At 33.9% G+C, this 15,874-nt stretch overlaps 2 protein-coding genes across 2 annotated transcripts; one reads left to right on the plus strand and one right to left on the minus strand.

The window, feature by feature from the left end:
- Nucleotides 1–842: 842 nt before the first annotated feature.
- On the plus strand, nucleotides 843–6,769 carry LOC144450951 (adhesion G-protein coupled receptor D1-like). Its single transcript, XM_078141710.1, has 10 exons — nucleotides 843–859; nucleotides 1,711–1,819; nucleotides 2,269–2,396; nucleotides 2,980–3,072; nucleotides 3,293–3,359; nucleotides 4,168–4,250; nucleotides 4,913–5,042; nucleotides 5,432–5,473; nucleotides 6,059–6,232; nucleotides 6,553–6,769. The coding sequence occupies exons 1-10, from the start codon at nucleotides 843–845 to the stop codon at nucleotides 6,628–6,630; spliced, it is 921 nt and encodes a 306-aa protein (XP_077997836.1). The 3' UTR covers nucleotides 6,631–6,769.
- Nucleotides 6,770–9,897: 3,128 nt separating this feature from the next.
- On the minus strand, nucleotides 9,898–14,588 carry LOC144450908 (uncharacterized). Its single transcript, XM_078141668.1, has 3 exons — nucleotides 14,456–14,588; nucleotides 11,294–11,519; nucleotides 9,898–10,874 (listed from the first exon to the last, which is right to left on the minus strand). The coding sequence occupies exons 1-3, from the start codon at nucleotides 14,489–14,491 to the stop codon at nucleotides 10,345–10,347; spliced, it is 792 nt and encodes a 263-aa protein (XP_077997794.1). The 5' UTR covers nucleotides 14,492–14,588; the 3' UTR covers nucleotides 9,898–10,344.
- Between the last annotated feature and the right edge of the window lie 1,286 nt (nucleotides 14,589–15,874).

Raw genomic sequence — 15,874 nt, forward strand, 5'->3', positions numbered from 1 at the left:
TGTCGTTTCTCCCGAAACTAATTTCTGTTGAAGGAAAGATACTCACCTAACAGTCCCTCCCTCCTTCCCCACTGTCTCAGTTTAGTTGGGTTTCTGGACTAAGATTGTGTTCCATAGCGCAACTGGTCTTCCAACGTTGAGGGCAGTAATTGTAGGAGGAGGTAGATTAATAAAGTTTTTATTGGAAAAGCATCGGGAATTGCAAGCAAATCCTATTGTAAGAATATTTAGGTGAGTATCTTTCCTTCAACAGAAATTAGTTTCGGGAGAAACGACAATTTCGAACACAGCAGAACCAGTGATGTAGACACTCGTTGTCGTGACGTAGGCACGCGTTGTCGTGACGTAGGCACGCGTTGTCGTGACGTAGGACGACTAGCACTTTTTGTTCAGCTTGACTCGTGCGTGGTATAATATACTGTTATACATCATTGAATTTTATGATAAATGAATCAACAAGATGAACACAAATTGAACAATCTCTAAAATATTTCGACACCCGCCAATAGATATTGCTGATAACACAAATTGAAGAATTTTTACATTAATAATTGCACAAATCTTAGTGTTTGATATGTGTTGCCTATTCACCTAGTAATGTTCCACAGTTTCACACCCATGGATCTCAGTTCTTGGTTATTTAAGTTTGCATTGAAAAATTCATTAGTCGTATAGTTATATGTTGATTATTTTATTATTTTATTATTTTATGCTTGTGTATTTGATAGTATATAACGATTACATTGTTTGTTCTTTCACAGCCGTTCGTAGAATTTGCACGAGAGATCATTCTGACTACAGCCGGTATGTTATCAAGTATGTTGATTGTAACGGGTTTCATTATGGTTATGCTTGCAAGGTGAGACATAACAAGTACTAGTACGATCCGGAAGTTTCTTCCATAACAAGTATTTATATAAACTTATTAACATACGGTTATATCTATTAACATTAGAACGCGAAAATATAAAATTAACCAAAACAATTTATTTTACCACGCAACAAACGAACGCAATTGATCGATGATAATAACCTACACAAAACGTTTATTAAAATGTACTACAGTGTGGTATCCTTAACTCCCCTTTATATTGTTAATATATGCAGGCACTGAAATGCTGGACCTTAACTTTCGTGATAGGAAAAAATATAATGAATTTCTAAAAGTAGAAAGATGTCAAACTGTACATTGCCTTCATATCAAACGTGTGGGTATACGAATCCTGTCCACTACTTTCTTTCTAAGATCCCTAAATGTATACGTTCAACTCTACACACAGTGGAAATACTCAAATCTTAAGACAAGACAATACAATACAATACAATACAATACAATACAATACAATACAATACAATACAATACAATGTATCTTTATATTATTCCAACAAGGGCAATTCTCTTTGAGAGAGTAGAGAATAAACAATACATGAAAACAATTTTAGAACAATGTCACAATATACATTAAAATTCGTACAATAGATACTAAATAGTCTTAAATACTATTTTAAAGATAATGCGAAGATTGATCAATTAATGCATATCTTTGACACCACCCTGACTGGGTACACTGTTACAATACTTTGACAACTGAGCGTTTCTTTAAACTTGTTATCAATTATATTAGGTTACAGATGTTAAACTCCTAAATAGTAAATCTCAATCACTCGGCTTTTAGATTTATTTCCTTCCTGCATTATATTGTACACTAGGTTAACAGAGGACTACTACTTCGTGTTGAGCAATATGATGGCATCTCTATGTTTCTTCCCCATCCTGGTTGTTATGGCTATAAAAACGGAAAGCACCACCGATAACAAGGTACAAAATATGAAAAATTAGTCTCTTTGTAAGCTTTTGAAAACACGATATTCTATGGAAATATTGCTAAGAATTAGCCTCTCAAAACATCGAACCAGAAATAGGTTATGTCCTTCCATCTATGTACACACCATCAATATATTGTAATACGCATTACCCTGTTGTATACTTCGTTAGCTCAGTTGACCCCCCCCCCCCCCCATTGGCCCCCATTGATCTAATTTGAAAGGCTTTTGTTTCCCATCATTAAAACTGCTATATAGAAATGTTCAGCTGGTCAGTGATGATAGGCACTGTATTTTAATTCCTACACAAAAAAACTCGTTTCATTCGAGATTTACATCAATTATGTAACCCTGCACCGTAATATATTCATCAAGACGTCATTCCATTCCATGTAATACATACAATGTAAGTTACATAGACACCCTTGAACTGTTTTATTTCAGGAACGATGCCAGATAACGGCAATTTTTATGCATTTCTTCGTTATGAGTAACTGTCTCTGGATGATGAATTTATGTATACAGCTGTTCTTACGATTGAGGTGCTTTATACATAGACACATAAAAGCCAGGTAAGAGAGTGTATGCTGTCAGTATGTAAATAGAACTACTAAGACTGCTTTGTACGAGTTTGTCACTATCTAAGTATGGGTCATTGAATAATTTCACATTGTTCAGTTTAAGCAGTGCTAGGTACTTTGTTATCTTATGTTCAGTTCGTGTGTGTGTGTGTGTGTGTGTGTGTGTGTGTGTGTGCGTATGTATGTATGTATGTATGTATGTATGTATGTGTGTATGTATAAATGTATATATGTATGTATGTATGTATGTATGTATGTATGTATGTATGTGTATATGTATGTATGTATGTATGTATGTATGTATGTATGTATGTATGTATGTATGCATGTGTATGTGTGTGTATGTGTATATATATGTGTATGTGTATGTGTGTGTTTGTTTTTTGTTTTTGCTTTATTGTTTAGTTATTTTGTTTTTTGTTTTTGTTTTTTAAAGGTCAGCAAAAAAAAACAAATGTCGTAATGCATAGACCGTAATTCAACCGGATCAAAATAAATCAAAATCTACTGAGTAACTCAAAGAGTATATTATTCTTATTGATTGCTTAGCAACATCTGACACATTTCCTTTCAGGGTCAGCTACATTGTAACTGGATGGATAGTGCCTTTACTGATCACGTGTATATCTGCCTATGAGCATATCCAACATTATCAAAATGGCCAAAGGTGGGTGCCTGGAATGACGGTCGGATGGATGGATGGGGTGGGTTTGGGTGGATGGATATAGATTTTGTTCTGGCAATTCATCTTTCATTGTGTACACATTCATATTTTGGGACACTGGAGACGATTACGTATCTTTTAAATTGCATTCAGCATTGTAGATATTCTATCTTTTTCAACATTTTTATTGTATATATTGAAATATTGATTTATTCACATACAGCTGTTTGATGACGCAATCGTCTTCACTGCTGCCATCAGTTCATAGTTTGTTCGGACTGATAACGTTAGTAAGTAGTATGTTTATATCACAATAAATTACATTCATTAAGGAGGGGAAAATATAATTGTGTATTTCCGATGACATGGTAGTGTAGGTAGGTCGTATTTTATTTTATTTCATCTTTTTAAATGTTTTTATTTTTTGAAAAATATTGCTTCGACCTAAAAATAAATGAGATGTCGGACAGAATACCCTTTCTGTGATATTTTGAGGGAATAATTCAATATGTACAGACATGTCAGGGGAAAGACTTGCACAAAGGTCAAGAAGAAAGAAATCCGTAATCTTTTTTTTAATGTTTAAAAAATTGTGTAGAGTCAGGTGTTTACATTAGGATAGGTCGGGTTATCGGAAATATATTATTTTTAGTTTGGCCTAATTGTATATCACGTGATATTTTGGATGTCTTAAGGCAAAATTGTACTCACACTATTTATGTCTTGGGTAAATTTGTAAATTTCGGGGTTTTTTATCAAATAGAACGAGATTGGTGGATTCTTTTTATTTTCAGAATCTCAATTTGTGGATTAGATTATGCTATGACCATCATTATTTGAATATACTTTGTTATTCGTGCCATGGCATTTTCTTTAAACTTGCCTATCCTAACTCAGGAAAAGTGAACTCTGACCTAGTACCACAATGCCCCTGACAACTGACCAATGGGGTTTGAATGTGAATGAGAGTGTACATGTGTAAGATATGAGAGTGAAGTGGTATAATGAATACTTAGTGTTCCATGCATCATCAAGTCATCACCACAAAGAGGACATGGTTTCCTTCACTAATACATTTATGTTTGTATTCCTTACAAGGTGGCATTAGTGTTGTTATATTCTGCATACACTGCTTATAGAGACCACCTTAATGAATTGCGACATGGAGAGAAGAAAATATGGTGAGTTCTGAGTTCTGAGTTCTGAAATTTCACACAACTAGAATTTCTAAAGCATTAGAGAGCAGTCTTGTAGAATTCTAGCATTGTTCGTTCGCGGCCACCAGATGGCGTAGTCACAGAAATGCATTCTGATCACGTTATCCTTGTCGAAATAACACAGTTGTTATACAGACAGTCATTTGCGTTACCTGCTTGGTAATATTCGACTTCATACTTTGTTTATCTCACATTATTTTAGATTTTGAATTTTTAAATATTTTTTTTATGTTTGTTTGTAAGTATTGTCTGTCTTACTGTGTCTTTGTGACATCTGTATTTGACCCGATATTATGATCTCTTAAGAGGCGAAAGTTAGTTAGAACTTTCAGAAACCAGGGAACTTGCAAACCTGACATGTTGAATGTTGCATCATGGGAAATGTGATAAAATACTAATCAATTAGCATTGTAAACAATAATGTTACATTGTTTTTAACCAAAAATAATCAATTCATTCTGATCATTGTGGGAGGTTTCTTTTATCGGTAGCTCCAGATTAGGTATTACGATAACCACAGATAATCCCATAGTCCTTTGCGTCTGAGCATGCTCAGTCTGGATTGCAAGTTCCCTATTAAGTTTTAATTAAGTTACCACCATCCACTTTTCATTGATGTTTCACAGGGAGAAATTGCGTGCAGCAATGATGTTTCTGGTTATTTGTATGGTGTCACGAGCATTTGCTTTTGTACTGGCGACTGATGAGGGTGATTTAGCTACAAGTTACGTGTTTGCTACGGCGATCTTTATTGAGGTTGGTATATGTCTTCTTTTCATTCATGTTTACTTCATGACATTCATTAGTATACATATTTTATAGGTTATTTCTATAACGGACTTGAAGCAAATTCTCACTTAGTTTCTATAATTAGTTCACGCAAATTATGGATATTCATCTTACAGACGTCTGTAAAACATCATTGTTCTTCTCAGCTGTTCTTTTGCTGCCATTGTATTGTTTGTTTCATATATCAGCTTTGTATGACAGACAGACAGACAGACAGGCGGACAGACAGACAGGCAGGCAGGCAGCATTGGAACTGAATTTCTTTTGTAAGGCTGGACATACTAAGTCTTAAGACAATAACGATAGGTCAGTCCATTGATAGTTAATTTAAATATCGTATTCATTTTATTTTGAAGGGATCGATTGTATTCCTGGCTTTTGCCGCAACCAATGACGAGGTATGTAAACAATTTAATAATTCTAGTCAAAGATGTTTACATAGGTAACCTTAGTAACCATTCAAACTGACGTCATCAACAGTTGACGTCATAGATGATTTTTTTCATGAGCAGATTGTCCATGTCATTGTAATTGTTGAACACAATAATGTTGTATTTTCTGTTTAAATACCCACTTTGAAAATGGTGTGAAAAACAGGTGTCTGACAAAGCTATAGATAAAGTTGGCCCTGAACACAGACAAGCAAACTTCTTACTTGTCTGTGCCCAGAACAAAGGAAATCCTAGGTAATCCTCACGGAGTCATGGCTCCACCATGGAGGTATAAGGGGAGACATCCATGGCTCCACTAATGTGAGAACCTGGGATTGAAACCCTGGCCTGTATTGTTAATGTATTTGTTAAATCCTACATCATATACCCGAAATCAATGCATATTGTTCCACTGAAGTTATAAAGCATAGATGTATCTGAAATAGAGTTACCGTAAAAGGGACAGTAGTTTACAACATTCACGATGCATTGCGATAATTCTAAAACTACATAGATCAAGCTAATACCGTAGTCTTGGATCGTATTCTGTAGGTACTTACTGCTATGAGAGTTCGATATTTCCTTTCTGACGACAACAATGAGAAAGTGACATGGAGTCAATACGAATGCAACTACCAAGAACGTTTAGATACCGAGAGACAAACTCAAGAGGAGGAATATGCAAGAGTTCAAAAGATGGACGCAATCAACAGTCTCTTTACAATAGTAAGTTGTATAAAACACTATTGCCAATAGAATTTATACAACTTAATATCAACTTTGAACCAGAGTATTTTTCTGAACATATTGGTCACATTTTAAATAGATTTTTGGTTCTCTAACCAGGTTAACACTGCATAGATAACGGATCTACCATAAGTGTTCGAATTTGACAAGTGTTAGCAATGTTTGCTTACATGGCAATATACAAATAATATTTTTAAGAAAAGGCAAATCCAACGTAGAATATCAGTGAACATGTCCATTGTTAGATTATTTACCTGATGAGGGTTGATTTACTTTCAAACAACTTGTTCATATTTCAGGCTCAACAGATGGATAGAGTAAAGAGCGGTAAGTTGAGCAATAAAGTCGGCGTGGCTGACATGTGCGCACAAGATTAAATAGTCCACACATACAGTCTAAGGACGGGCCGATTCAGCGGCAAAGAGGCATGGATGTTACGAGTTACGACAACTGAAAGATTTCGTTGCAGAGTTTTGTAAGTTGGGCAATAACGGTACAGAATAAAAGAACCAAAATTGACGATAAAGTCTATAGTTTCAATAGTTTTAACCCTTTTTGCAGTATATAATTGAACCAATTCGAACGTGTGTAAAATCACGAGTTCTGATGTTTCAAATTCAAAGACTTCTTGAGTTTCGATTTAACATAGTAGGTAGCTGTAATGATAATCATTTATAAGTGTGTTATGTACATATATACATAACACATTTATATATGTGTGTGTGTGTGTGTGTGTGTGTGTGTGTGTGTGTGTGTGTGCACATATTGTGCGTCCGTTCTTGTCAACATTACCAAATTACCTCATTGATTGTATAGATAATACTGACATTTGGCAGTAATAGATAGTAGCTATAGAGTTGTCCGTCAAAAAATATTTATGAAAATTTCTGAAGGAGAATTTATTCATAGCTAAACCTGCCAAGACCAAAGTTATTATCACTTATTTTAAAAATATATCACTGAGCACGAATTTTAAAGTGGATTTTAAAATGGCCATATGGATTAGGATCGGATATGTATTTTGGATTTTTAATTTATAAAACAATTTTATGATGGCTACTTGAAAGATCAATGTGAAACTACACTGACCAAGTTCTTGTTTGTAACTCAATGTGTGTGTGTAATATGTTTCTATATTGTACGTACAATAACAAACTTTTTACACATTTAATGGCATTTTGCTATGTATTGAGTTACAAACACAGACTGGGTCTTTCGTCCTTTACGTTGATTTTTCAAGTAGGAAGCCATGATAAAAATTGTGTTATAAATCAAAAATCAAAAATAAATACCCAATCCTCATCCATATGGCCACTTTAAGTTCTTTGGATGCGTACCTGCCTTTATATATATATATATGTGTGTGTGTGTGTGTCTGTGTCTGTGTGTGTGTGTGTGTGTGTCTGTGTGTGTGTGTGTGTGTGTGTGATAATTCTATTGTCAGTTAGGATAATGAGTTAATGAGTGTATCATCTGTATTGTGACTACAACCATAGACAAGGAAGCTTGCGTGTCTGTGCTCCAACTGACGATAAAGATAGTCTTATTCACATCAATGTACGTGTGAAGCCTTACAGAATCCAGTATGGCCAATTTATGATTCGCCAAACTCTAAGTTTTATCACAGACAAGTAAGAAACGGATTAGCAACGGGTATTGTTTTAGGTGCCAATTTGGGGATTACCAGCTCGATCCTTACCTGAGGTACGCTGCAAGGGTATCTTGCGTTTCAACGTTACGCCGAAAGTTGCCGAAGTCAATCTTCGGGTACTATCGTTTTTTTGTTGAAACAACACTGCGTCATTGATAATGGTCAAAGGTTCAATAGCGTCATTTTCAACCGGTATAAACCGACAATTACTTACTTGTCTGTGGTTAAGCTTGATTACATAATTATAGATTTTGATTTTTTTTAAATCACATACATGTATCCTAATTCCTTAAAGCTACATTAATCTACAATAAAAGATTTGTATTATTCTGAGTATGTTTGATTATTCATACTCAGTATAGTATAAACCAGAATCATTTGGTTGTCATGGTGACTGTTTTAACTTTTAACAAGTGTAATATTGTCTCAGAGATGATGTGAAAAGTCTTCACTCGCATGTTATGTTAGCCTACAATACGAGGTAAGATTACCGAGAGAATGTTTTAAGACTAGCTACACATCGTGAAAGAGGTAGCATAGGCGAGTTATTTGTAGAGTTTTTTTTGGAGAATTGAAACGTTGTCAATAACATATTTTTTGGTTGAGAACTTAGTGATGGGAAATTACTTGCACTTTAGTATTACACTAGATGTAACAAATGTATCAAAAAGGCAGATTTGTTTCCTGCAATGACATACTTTTGTACATCCTGAAGTATAGTACACCTCCTATAGGTAAACTTGAATATGTGTACTCCTGGTATACATTATTAATCGACATACATCTTTTTAAAAAAATATTTGGTCCGTTACATATATAGTTTTTCATCACTTTCATGTCACCGTATGTACAAAATGTATATGATCCAATAATCTTCAGGCGTTAGGGTCATGTAAAGAAAACACCACGTGATTCTGCTCCAGAGAAAGCTTTGGTAGGTTAAGCAACGAGTTGAATTCAATGATATGATATGATATGATACCAAACTTCACTCACGCTATACCTTCTTTTGTTTGTTTATTCAATGCATGATTAATATTTCATTAACTTCAATTACGTTTTAGTCCTCCTTCACCCCCTAACCCTTCACCCCTGACCCTTCACCCTTAACCCTTAATTCTATTAGCAGTCGTAATTACAGAACTGGATAGTTGTCTACATTTAATTTCTATTTTTAAATTATTTACAAGGGAAATAAATAAATGAAGTATAAATAGAAAACAGTGTAAATAATCTTCAAAACAATCCCAGTACCAAAGCAATGTAAACTCAATTCACAGGAAACCAAATTACTAAATATATATAGCGCTCATCATAAAATTCATTTCATTCCACTACTAGCATGCTTAGTGTTTCGCCGTGACCATTCTTGTGTTTATACACTTCATCTATTTTGGTATAAGAGTCTGTACTGACCATACAGTACGCTACACTATTTTCCAAACGCATCAAACCCAGCTAACATGTCTCATTATTGGAGTTGTGCTACAACTTCCTTGTAACAAACCATCCATGTATTATGTCGATAAAAGTTGGAGCCATATCTCCAATGCTGATCTACACTTTACTCTTATTAATGTCGTAAATAACTACATATAGAATATATATATATATATATATATATATATATATATATATATATATATATATTTAAAGTATGTTATTTCAGTGACAGAAATGTTTACTTTGGTATAAGTCATCATATACATCTAGATTCACAACAAGAATATTACTCTAAAAACGTATTTACATAGGTAAAGTAGAGAATAACACGACATATAAACATCTATATATGTATATATACACACACAGACACACACACACACAAACACACAAACACACACACATACATACATACATACATACATACATACATACATACATACACACACACATTACATGCATGCATGCATGCATACATACATACATACATACATACATACATACATACATACATACATACATACATACAAATATATATGTGTGTGTGTGTGTGTGTGTGTGATGGAAATGGACAATTGAACTTTAATACTGTTTCCTTTTTAGACTATTCCGTATACCTAAAATACCAAAGCAACTATTTCATTTTGATATTTCAACTATTCCCTTACAATAAAGTCAATATTGTTAATTTTTGTGTCATTAATGGTTTTGTAAAGTCTCTTGTAAATAACTTAATGATTACTACATTATTACTTTCAACAAATCTTAAAGCACATTATATCCTCTTGGCCTATATGTAATATATCATTGTAACCAACACGTCAACATAGAAGTTTGAATAGATGATTGTGTGAATATTTCAGAACTGAAATCTGACGGACTCTTTACAGTTAAAGAGAAGTATTTTACTTAAATATAAAGTTCTAGCTTTTTAAGGTAGTTAACTCTCCATGCTACATCATTACTTGGAAAGTGTTTTCTTCAACGTCACAGCGTTCTACTGATCTAATAACTGAGTCGTCTCCGTGGGTTCGCCATCTTTCTTGGGAGCTGGAGGATCAGCAGTTTCTTCAGTGGCTGCCGCGTCCTTGGTAGTATCATCAGTCGCTGGTGTCTTCTCGGTCGCACTGGCAGCAATCTCGTCAAGTCGGCACATTTCCTTCGATATTTCCGTCAGCTCGTCTTGTAACTCTTCAAAGCTATTCTTGACAGCTGAATAGATAAGAGGGATCTTCCTAAACTGATTGACGTCATAAATAACGTGACTCAGACCGAGGGCGCACTGTGTCGCATCTACACCTTCCTCCCGTATCTTGTCGCGAAGTGCAGATGACTCCGATACCAAAGTTTCACCCGACTTGAGGGCGCCTTTGAACAGATCTTCGATTTTGATCATTAATTCACCGATACCAGCAAACGCAGCGGTAAGCTTCTCGGCAAAGGCTTTAGTCGAAGGTGTCGGGGTCTTGGCTTCACCGGGCTGTAGTTCAAATTTTGGACCATCCTGAACTTCAACCTTTAAATCAGCTGCAAATTCATACAACAATCTTAGTCAGAATATATCCCATAATTTATTGGAGTATTTAGATTTACAGCCACTATAATGAACAATTTTATTTTTAAGTTGATGTCAGTTTCCACATCCACTTTTTCCCGTGAGATTTCACAATTTTTGCGATATTATTTTTTTCTCGAATACTTAAAAAAAAGTTTTGGGTCGTCTGTGAAAAACTAGATGAGGTCGGGTAACCGGAACCAAACAATTGGGGTTTTTTTTAGGCCTAAGACAATCGACAGAAAAATAACGAAAAGAAAATGACTATTTGAAAGAAAGGATGATCAGATCATAGACAAATCAAATTACAACTTTATGGTAGTTAACTGTTGATTGTGAAATGCTGTGCCGCTCAAATTCCAACCCTCTGAAATCAAGATATGATACTTACGATATTTAGTCTTTTTCAAGTCTGTGAAAACTACCATTAGTGAGTGTCGTTTCCTGTGTCCAGTCATTAGTTTTAGCTGAGTGATAGATGCACGGTATTCATTGACCACGTCTATCGTTTCATTGAATGGTTTGGCAGCTTCTGTAAAAATTGAGTCGACGTGTTGCATACCAGTTTTCTCAAGTGTCAATTTCTTAACCTGTATATTTGTATCGTCGTCGTCATCCTGAAAAATATCCAGTCATTTAATTGATTGGAAATACAAGAAAATTAGTTAGTTAATTTACAGCAAATAAGTTTGTATCGTGACAGATTCTCAAATTTGCCTCTATTTGGCCGTGACGTGGCTACTAACGGGCTTTTAATAGATCACGTGACGTCTTTCTTTATTGACAGAATTGGGAAAGAAATATTTCAAATAATTCTATTTTTAGAATGTACTATCTGCGACATTGAAACGATATCTTGCTGATTCGAAGTTGAATGTGAAATTGTAATAGATACATTTTACAAGTTATGGTAAACTGGTCACAAAGCTGACTGCCAACAACATAGTCACTGTAAATTGTTAAAATGCCAATAATTGGACATCTAGAAGTCTGTTTTATTTTATTTATAAGTAGTATGGTAATAAGTTGACGTTGAGATTCATTTGGGGATATGATTTTTAGGTGTGGACCCAAAAATAAATTTATTGGCAATTTTGCACATACTGTGTGTACTGCTACACAAATATGTTTACCCACAGGTGATTCAATACTGTTCAGGGTGTACGAGTAATCATTCTATCTAACAAAACCGTTTCAAAAAACGTTTCAGTTACAGTTAGTGCAGCTCAATAGACATATTTCTGTACAAAGTTTAAGTCGACAAACACCGCTGTATGTTGAATTTTAAACTCTTCATATTAGTGAGATGTGTAAACTAAGCGTGTTTGTTTGTTTGTTTGTTTGTTTGTTTGTTTGTTTGTTTGTTTGTTTGTTAATCAAAGAAGTATACCAATTTTTATCTACGACACAGTTAAATAACAGATGCATATTTTATACAGATTATTACAATTAACAAGAGAACCAAGGCTTTTCAATTAAATTTAATCTAAAAATGTTTCTACCTGATGGTCAGAAATCCAACGGTTAGCATTTGAATTTCAAATATTGTAATTATAGTTTGTGTTGATCTAATTTATGCTTACGCCATTGTTCTTTTTCCATTTAACGTATCATAATGATGTACGTCATATCAACAGATGTCAATACATTGTTGATTTCAATGTGTTACAATGTAGCTATGATTAGAGGAACAATGTAACAGATTGTAGATTTGGAATGAAATTATGCATATTTAATATTAATCCACACAAACTGAATCCGTGGGTGTCATTAAATCTGAACGAGATATAGATTACAATATAACTCGTATGCCTAGTGATAGCTTTATAAATAATATTTGTCAGATGTTTGAAGAAAAAATCTTCAATCTTGTTAAAAAGGAATCGTTTTATTGACTATGATTATTGGGTCTTTTCGTTTAAAACAATTCTTCATTAATTTCCGGTAAATTCACCATTAAAGTAGACTGCACCCCGGGGACTAATATCACAAAAAAATCAAATTTCTTAATACCTCGAAAATCTCTCTAAACTTTGTCATGACACTTGCTTCTATTCCATTTGAAATAATAAAATAAATTTGGGAGTTCTCCGTCTTATTTTCAAGGATCGACAGTATTTCATTTTCCCAGAGTTAACACAATATTCGGCGGCCATATTGGATTCTAAAATGACTTAATTTTAATAAAATTTTCACCTGTATTTGAAAAAAATTTATGGTGACGCGTGATTTTTTTTCTTGATATTAACTGAGAATGGGTAGTAGAAGTTTTCTTGAACAAAGTAACAGCAAAATTTGAAATAGTTTATTTCCAATTAAATACTGTATTTCACTTTACTATCAAGTTAATACATCTGATCTCATAAAATATGGATAATCAATTATTCTAGTTTTAATCATTAATTTCTAAGGTCTGTAACTTTGTGTTGTTGGTGTGTATTTTTTGTTTTTGGTTGATTGACTGGTTGGTCGGTCTGTCGATAGGTCACGATCGGTTGGGTGATCGGTTGATCCGGGCTGGTTGGCTGGTTGGTTGGTTGGTTGGTTGATTGGTCGGTTGGTTGGTCGGTTGGTTGGTTGGTTGGTTGGTTGGTTGGTTGGTTGTTTTGGCATTCTACTGTCATGGTTATTGTAATTTGTGTTCGATTTATGCTAAACTCGTCGAAGTTATCATTATTTTATCATAAAGTTAGAAGTCCAACCGGTATCATTAAAGTCACGTGACCACTGTTTTAACCTCTGACCCCCGCCTACAATGGTATATTTGATAACTTACTACTTTTAAGGGAAATATTTCACCTGTCTATTTAAGTGATTTTGATATTAGAATTTAAATTGGCCATATGGATGAGTATTGGGTATTTATTTTGGATTTTTAATTTATAAAACAATTTTATCATGGCTTCCTACTTGAAAAAACAATGTGAAATAGCATTGTCTAAGTCTGTGTTTGTCATTTGATACATTCCAAAAAAACAAAAAATGTGTAAAATGTTTGTTAATGTACTACAAACAATTTTATCATGGCGTCCTACTTGAAAAATCAACGTGAAACAACATATGCCAAGTCCTTGTTTGTAGCACAATACCAAACATTTTTACACATTCTTTGTCTTTTTGCAATGTATTAAATGACATTGTTAAAAATGTCACCAACATATCACTCTTTGAAATACAGTATAGATTAAATTATAATCTTACACACACTATTTATATCGCTTTACAAAATGAAAGATAGATGGATTCATACAAATTTATTTGTTGTATTAAGAGCTTAAACTAGGAGATTCTGTTTGCCCATATTAACTTTGCATTTGGACCTAAATTCGTGCTAAACACATAAGATTCTTGTGCTTTCTCCTAGAAGTAAACCAAAGTGGCAGAAAACTTTGTGTTCATATTTTTTAATGTATATATGTAATCATGAAGGTATCACACCCATTTAATCTGAACTGTATCACCTCACCGTCAATGGTTTTGGTTTCTGATCATGCCCCGCCTAACCACTCAACAATTACTGAATATCAAAAGATAACGAATTGTTTGTACTTACCATCCCACATAAACACATTGAACAAAAACATCCCATGATTATTTTCTTGTATGGTAAATATGTAATGTCAAATCTTCAGAGAGACCGTTTCCGTTTATCAACTCCGTGTACCTTTTTTAACGACTGTCTGTCCCACACTAGTAAAACAATGCCAGCTGTTCAACTGTGTTACTATATTTACCACTACAGTGCTACCAATATTGCTAACAAGGACATATTATGCAGTCGATTTCACTGATTACAACAGCGTCATCCATGATCCATTACAATATTTTAGTCAAAGTCATATTAATGAGTGATTAGCTAACTTTATTTATCCCGATGTAAATGTGTTTTTGGTGCCAAATACAAACCCAAATAATTAGTTGAAAGGTCACAAGAATGAAATATTAAAAAAAAATATAATAATACTAAGCATATTCTCAGTACAATAAATATTCAAACACTGCTAATTGCTAATCCAAACGAAGGTTGTGTCATCTCCTGTATTTATGGATACCGAGGTTGATTTTCTCATATCCTTGTTGTTGTTTTTTTGTGTTTGTCACGAATCACGTATTACGCTTAAAGGCACATGATTCAATCCCAGGTTCTCACATTAGTGTTATCATATCAGTTAAAGGCCAGAGATTCAATCCCAGGTTCTTGCATCAGTGATATCTTATCAGTTAAAGGCCAGGCTTTCAATCCCAGGTTCTTGCATCAGTGTTATCTTATCAGTTAAAGGCCAGAGATTCAATCCCAGGTTCTCATCTTAGTGCTATCTTATCAGTAGAGTCATAATAAGTCATTATGACTGACGGGCGGGCGGATTGATTGATTGATTGATTGATTGATTGATTGATTGATTGATTGATTGATTGATTGATTGATTGATTGATTGATTGATTGATTGATTGATTGATTGATTGATTGATTGATTGATTGATTGATTGATTGATTGATTGATTGATTGATTGATTGATTGATTGATTGATTGATTGATTGATTGATTGGTTGGTTGGTTGGTTGCTTAGATGGGGTATATTATTACATCTTGCTTCTCACATATCCAACCAGACAAAATCACAAAGTGTTTGAAAACTAATTTATTTTCGAATATATGCTGTACACATCAATCGTTATCATTTTATTCTATGGGTTGGACTTTGAAAAATAATTGGTCAATTGATAGGGTAACAGTATAAAATGTACATGTTGATATCAAAAAAAGGAAAATTATCAAAAATAGAAGAATTAAGGGAAAGAAAGAACCCCAAATAATTATCCACATATATATCACAATCACAGTTCGATTTTCAGCACCGAAGGACGATGTCAGAATTATTGATTTACTTACTGCTTCCTTTTTATTTACAATATAAAAGAACTACCTTTGATCATCATGTTACCATGGTTACAAATTCTATCTTTAAAATA

The sequence above is a fragment of the Glandiceps talaboti genome, chromosome 20 (assembly GCF_964340395.1).
Source record: "Glandiceps talaboti chromosome 20, keGlaTala1.1, whole genome shotgun sequence".
Taxonomy (NCBI): Eukaryota; Metazoa; Hemichordata; class Enteropneusta; family Spengelidae; genus Glandiceps; species Glandiceps talaboti.